The 7,329-nt window shown below is 37.2% G+C and overlaps 1 protein-coding gene across 1 annotated transcript; it reads right to left on the bottom strand.

Annotated features, from left to right (window-relative positions):
* Positions 1–3,467: 3,467 nt before the first annotated feature.
* LOC139018425 (olfactory receptor 51H1-like) lies at positions 3,468–4,424 on the bottom strand. Its single transcript, XM_070427035.1, has one exon. The coding sequence runs from the start codon at positions 4,422–4,424 to the stop codon at positions 3,468–3,470; it is 957 nt and encodes a 318-aa protein (XP_070283136.1).
* Positions 4,425–7,329: the final 2,905 nt, after the last annotated feature.

The raw sequence follows: 7,329 nt of genomic DNA on the forward strand, positions 1-7,329 counted from the left end.
GTCCTGGATTGTGAGAGGGATGTCTGATTGCTGGTGGGATCAAGCTTAAACTTGCAGTCAGATATCCTTTGAGGGGTCCCAGATTGGAGAGGGTGCAGGCCAGGTTGAGGGAAACCTGCCCCATGCATGAATTTCATGCACTGGGCCTCCAGTAGAATATAAATATATTAGGGAGTGTCTTTTTTTATTTCCTTGTACAGATGTATAACCAAAAATTTGAAAACTATCACTAAGCATAAAGGCCAACCATATTTCCAATATTCACAAACTGTGATAACAGAGACAATTAGCTGAAAGTGCCCTTTAATGTCATCATCCTCTCATTCTCTCATGGAACCATAGGGTAGCAAAGTAAAAAAATATAAATCGTTTATAGGCAATATGAACATATACTCCACATCATCACTTTGCAATACCTTCTCTAGATCCTGTAATCTGACTTTTGTTTCCATTGCTATATGAAAGCTGTGTTTTCCATGGCTCAGACCTCCTTCTAATTAACAAATTAAATATTTCCCCCTCAATCCTCCTTCAACTTGATTTATTTGAATGAATTACAAATATTTAAAGTCCCTTGCTTATTAATCTCAAAGCTGGAGTAATGATGTGTTTTCAAATTGTGGCTGTGTATGCTCTGGTGGGTGTGACTCAGTTGGTTGGGCTTTGTCCCCTGCACCAAAAGATTGCTGGCTCAATTCCCAGTCAGGGCATATGATGTTTCATGCCCCCACTGATGTTTCTCTCTCCCTCTCCCTTCCTCTGTCTCTAAAAATTAATAAAAACAATTTTTTAAAATTGTGATTGTGCCCACTTACTATGTGAACTTAACCAAGCTACATATATATTCTGTGCCTCAGTGTGTATTTTTCAATTAATAATAATAAGAAGAAGCATTGATATTTATTCAATGCTTATTACTTCCAGGCCCTGGGCTAAGCCATGCATGCATTAATTCCTTTAATCTCCAAAACTTTATAAAATAAATAATAGTCCAATCCAGGTTTTATAGATTAGAACAATTAGTATTAAATTAATTAGATATATTGCCTAGATTACACAGATAATAAGTGGCACAGCCAGAACTTAACCCCAAAGGCGTATGACACCTAAGCCCTTGCCCTCAATATACAAGGTGGGGCAAAAGTAGGTCTACAGTTGTTCATATAAAAAATAATAAAATGATTAATAAAAAATAATACAAGAATAAATTGTGTTTCACATACACACAGCTGTAAACCTACTTTTGCCCCACTCTGTATTCACCCCTACAGTTAATTCTGGGAGTAATAAGACCATGTCTAAAACACCAGTTATTGTAGTTATTTAGTAGATGGTATTGCAGATATTACTACTGCTAGTACAGCTGCTGCTGTGGCTATCATCATCTTCATCTTTAAAGAAGAAAAGGGACAGAAAGGGACATAGAGAAACCTACCTACTCCTTTACCAATACACTTGTTTCTGAGGTCAGCCTTTATGTACTTAAGACACCAAAGATAATGGCTATGAAGGGTATTTCTACCTGTCTCTAAAAGGTAGAGTGTGAGTTAGAAAATTTTGGCATAGCTTAAATTTCAAGTATCACATATGGGTGAAAACACCCAGGACTTTCAGGTGTCAAAGAGACTTCTTCATCTCCTGAGGATTTTGGTCACTTCAAACTGCTTCTAAGGACCTTTCCCCATGTTGAAAGAACAGATCGAGACCTAACCTCTTAACAAGAGTAGACCGGGGTTCTGTTCCCTGCTCCAGACTCAGGACTGTGATTGTGCCTCCAGGAGTGGTGAAGCTCAACTCTCCCCACAACGTCCAGAATATGTAAATGATGTTTTATGCTTTATGATTTTGTTGCATGTCTGCAATGTGCTTATGTTTTTTTAATAAAGATAATTTTTATGAACCTATCTAAGATTAAGTCAGTAGGGCCTCTTGAACCCAAAAGCAGTATTTATTTTTTTAATATATTTTTATTACTGATACTATTACAGATATCTCCCACCCACCCCCACTTTAACCCCCTCCTCTCAGCCCCTCCTCACCCCTCCAGGTCTTCACTATCCTATTGCATGTGTCCATGGGCTATGCACATAAGCATATAAGTTCTTTTCAGTATTTAAATGGAAATTCTCACTTCTTGTATGCATAGTCTTACTGAATTAATCTTAACTAGGCTAGAGTCTGCCTTAGAAAATTTCTAAAGTAGCTACTGATTTGAGTAATAGATAATTACATTCACCACTCAAGTCACAAAGAATCTTTTGTCTTAAGTTTTAACAGCAAAACAGTAAATATTTTTAGAAAAAGTCACTTGGACCGTGTAAAGAGATACAAATAGCTCAGTGTACACATGTGCCTTTGTTCCTTCTACTTTATACAGGTAGTCTGCCTTCAATCAATATCCATACTGATTTTTAAATCTCTATTATGAGTGTCTCCTGTACTCTGCCTATCCCACTTTATCTATCACCCACAATATACATGGTGTCCATCATTCTCCAAGAAATCTGCCTACATGAGCCTAGGCCAACAAATATATTACTTTGTGCTTTGATATCTTCATCTGAAAAGAGCACATAACACTCTCCCTTATAAGGATGCTATAGTTAACAAATGAGATAACATGTAAAGACTCTGACACTGTCTTTTACCTAGTGGCCAATCTATAAATATATGTTCTCTTAGTGACTTAGACTCTTACATTTGATATTTTTGAACACTTCTTGTAGGTGCACAACACTGCAAACTTTACAAATAATTGTATATTTATATGATTGAATTTAATTTTGTAACAACACTGGAAACCAAGGGATAGTTCCATTTTCAAAATTAAAAATTGCAGTAAAGAGAAAATAAGAGAACTAATACCCAGTTTCACACACAGAAGAGCTAAACTCACCCTTAATCTTCTGATCCCAAATTATGCAACCTGGCCTTTGCTCAATTGTATACATTTATATTCTTAATTTTAAAATTTGATCATTTTTCTGATTCATATCTAATTTAATAATGTATCATCACCAGGTGTTCTCTTATTATTTAATGAGAATAGTTTGTTTCTTTCCCATTGAGCTAATGAAAGCCATTTGTAACTCTTGATTTAGAATGTTAAATTAAATCAATTTAATGAGCTTTAATGTTAAAAGCATAAAACTAATGGCCTCTTTCTGTTCAAAGTGTTATTGCAAAATGAAATTAATAATATTCTTTGTCTTCAGCTGTTATGTGTCAACTCATAAATACAGGGCTAAAGAGCAGAACATTGGACAGGTCCTATAGATTCTACTCTTTCTATACTGAGCAAAAAACAGATTGGCACAAGAATAAGAAAGTATGCTCTGAGACCAGGGAAGTCTCCTTTGGCCCAATTCAAATCACACTGAAGTGTAAAAAAAATGTAAACCTTTATTTTTCATAGTCATAATTGAGTTTTCAAAGAATAGATTCTTTCTCTCTCAAGTCGGCAGACCTTAACTCTCTGAAGTAATCTTGGTTTTAACAAATATTTGGGTGATCTTCCTTCGTATTTCCTTGGTCTTCACAGTATAGACTATGGGGTTCAGCACAGGGGGTACAAGAAGGTAGGCATTAGCCATGAGGGCATGAGTTAGTGGTGAAAGGTGCTTTCCAAAACGATGAATGACAGATACCCCAATAAGTGGCACGTAGAAGATGAGTACAGCACAGATGTGTGAAACACAGGTGTTGAGTGCTTTCAACCGGCCTTCCCCTGAGGCAATGGTCATTACTGTTTGGAGTATGAACACATAGGAGAGGAGGATAGAGAGGGAGTCAGAGCCCTTGGTGAAGATGACAGCAATGAGGCCATAGAGACTGTTGACACGGGTGCTGGCACAGGCAAGGCGCATGACATCTTGGTGGAGGCAGAAGGAGTGGGACAGGATGTTGGAGCGGTGGAAGGGGAGTCGCTTGATAAGAAAAGGCACAGGGAAGACCACACAGACTGCCCTCGTCAAGATGACTGCCCCTGTTTTGCAGACCACGCCATTGGTTAGGATGGTGCTGTATCTCAGGGGGTTCCAGATTGCCACAACCCGATCAAAGGCCATGGCCACCAGCACACCAGACTCAATGGCTGAGAAGGTGTGGATGAAGTACATCTGAACAAGGCAGGCATCAAAGGCGATAAACTTGTAGTTAAACCAGAATATGCCTAGCATAGAGGGCAAAGTACAAAGGGCAAGTCCCATGTCTGCCAATGCGAGCATACACAGAAAATAGTACATGGGGATATGCAGAGACAATTCAGACTTGATGGTAGAGATGATGATACCATTGCCAAAGAGGGCAATGACATATAGAGCACCCAGTGGGAAAGCCATCCAGTAGTACTTTTCTTCAAGCCCTGGAATTCCAGTTAAGACAAAATAAAGGTGTTGAAAGTGGGAGAAGTTATTATTTTCCATGAAGCCAATGTGACATAGGCGTGAGAAGGGAGCTTGATCTTGATGGATGGATTCCTAAAAATACAGCCATGGGGATTAACAAGATATTAGAATCTGACTTCCCTGCGAGTAGAACCATTTTATTTTTACATGGGGTAGGGAGAGTTTAAGAGAGAACTAAATCCCTAAAATTACTACTCCAAAGTATATCCTGTTGAAAAAACTGAGTACACAATAACTAAGACAAAATCAATATAAAATATGAATTACTTGCTCCTCTAAAGGATTCCATTCCCACTCATCACACTCATGAAGGAAATGCCTAGAACTCTCATGAAGGAAATGAATCTTGTATGTAAGACATGGTTAGAAATGCTTAGTGCACATGTCTATGCTTCTATTTTAGCATAACCCTCTTTCATTTACCCTGAGCCTGAATGTGGCCTCAAAATCATTCTCATCCCAGGAACCTCATACAGCCATTTCTAATTATAGCAAATAAAATGTTTTTGTCATCTTTAATCTAGTGAAATTTTAGGAGAAGAGGGAGCAAATTATACTTAGGAAAGCAATTCTCTTTTTAAAGTAACTTTAGCCCAGCCAGCGTGACTCAGTGGTTGAGCATTGACCTATGAACCAAGAGGTCCCAGTTCGATTCCCAGTCAGGGCACCTGAGGGCATGATCCTCAGTGTGAGGCATGCAGAAGGCATCCAAACAATGATTCTCTCTCATCATTAATGTTTCTGTCTCTCTCTCCCTCTCCCTTCCTTTTCTGAAATCAATAAAAATATATTTTAAAAAATAAAGTAGCTTTAGTTTTCCAAAAAAAGTGAGACTCTCAGAGCTTACCTAAAGCCTTTTTATTTTTTTTAACCAGGATTATTTGACAATCCTATTGCTAAGGCACAGTGACCAATCATTCAGAATAGCATGTTACACTCTGATTGATATCAGTATAGAGGCCTTAGAAGGGATCTGGAAGAATGCTCGTGTTGTCAGAATCAGTCATTATATTTATTCCAAAAGGCTGCCTGATGGGGTCATTCAACTTTAAACATGAATGCCAGTCAGAGACAGAGTAGACTCACTTTGAGAAGCTCTCAACCTTCAGACACTCATCAGTTGCCTCAACAATTGATTGGAACCAAAGTGACTAAGAGACATGTAGACCCACACATTTACAAATCAGATCCCAGTACCCCCTGATCCTCTGGATAACCTCACACATGTGATACGTGAACAATACTAATACCCTACAGGGACCATGTGAGGATTAGAAATGCAAAAACCTTGGAAAACAAAATATGTACTTTTAATTATGATTACTTGGAATAAAAAGTTTTCTTCATATGTTCTTAGTATAATAATGGGTTTGATTTTGTTTCTCTTTTGTTTTGTTTTTCTGTTGGATTTTTTTGTCAGAATTATTTGCAGTTAGTAGAAGTAAAAATCAGTAGATTCTCTTCTATCAACAAGAATAATATTTAACTCTGTGGCTCTTGTAACTTTTTAATAATCTACCTTCCGCTCTACAAATATTGAGTTTTCTCAACCCCAAGGATGTATATACTTCTGGATGCCCTGCTCATGATGCATCAAAAAAAACATATTAAAACTATTTTTGAAATCAGATTTTCTTTAAAAGATTTCTGATTCAGATCTTCTCAGCCTCAGCCATTTTTTAATTTTAGCATGTTTTCCCCTTTCTTATAAAATATGCATGTTTTTCCATTGCTGTTATGAAAGACAGTAGTATAAATATATGGACTATTAGATTATCAGCATACATTTTCTGTCCTTCCACTAAATTGTTGTCTTCATTTTTGTGTATTTTGATGGTTTGTGAGAAAAAATATTTAAGTTTTTCAAATTATTATAGGAAAGAACTAAAATGAGAGAAAAGTTTAAGAGGTAAACAGATGAAAGAGGGAAGGAGAAAATAAGAGGGAAGGGGGGAAGAATAATAAGAGAAAACCAGAAATCCAACAAATAGCAGAAGTAAAATTTGATCCATTTCACATTTTACTAATAAAGAAATTGAAGCCTAGGTAAAGAAAATAACTTTCCTGGAGTCAAACACCTCCTTAGTATCAAAACAGATGAGAAGTTGGGGAGGGGTATATGTGAAACAGAGCCTTGTTGAGAAAAATTGCAACTAAGTGTAACAAGGCTTGAGGGGTTCAGTAAGAGAAGACCAAGTCAGAAATCCATTCCTCGCAAATTTCTTACTCCCTAATACGGTTCTTTAGATTTTGTTCTCATTCTGACATGAACATGTCTTCCATATCCTCTCTAGGGCCTCTATGCTGACTCCCAAACAGAGTGTAACATGCCATTCTGAACAATCACTGTGCCTTAGAGTTCAAGTTTGTCCCCTGAAGATTAGGTTCTTAGATCCCAAGTTCTTCCTTTAAAAGTTTCATCTAGACCTGACCCTTTGCCATCCATACTGCCACATTTATGAAAAAATACACTGTGTAAGTGTTTTCTATCTGTATCTATTGGCTACCACAAGATACATGAAATCATTATAGATCCTAGACTGAAAGAGCAGATGAGCAATAAAATTTCCCAATTTTATGGTGTGAATAGCAGCAAACAGGGTTCCATTTGCTATCAGTACTATGGAAACTTCCAGGTTTCTAGGCATTCCAGGGTATTTGTGGTCAATAGAATAAGGAACTGGTCTTAAAATAAAATTTTCTGATTAGTGCTTCATTAGGCCAGGATATATGATAGACAGGGAGGACCCAAGGAAACAGGAAGAAAAACCCTCCTGATCTAGAGATTAATTGTAATAACCACTCCTCACCTGATAGTAGAGGTAGTTTAGGTTCTCAACAGGAAATTCTCAAACTGCAATCATTCTACATGGAAGGAATTTTTAAAGTCCAATGTCTAACCAATATGCAGTATTCTATAGGT

Source organism: Myotis yumanensis, unplaced genomic scaffold (genome assembly GCF_028538775.1).
Source record: "Myotis yumanensis isolate MYYU_CA2020_CCGP unplaced genomic scaffold, mMyoYum1.0.hap1 SCAF_10, whole genome shotgun sequence".
Taxonomy (NCBI): Eukaryota; Metazoa; Chordata; class Mammalia; order Chiroptera; family Vespertilionidae; genus Myotis; species Myotis yumanensis.

Excerpts from the sequence above, each read along its gene's own strand:
- LOC139018425 (XM_070427035.1), bottom strand. The coding sequence starts at position 4,424 with ATGGAAAATAATAACTTCTCCCACTTTCAACACCTTTATTTTGTCTTA.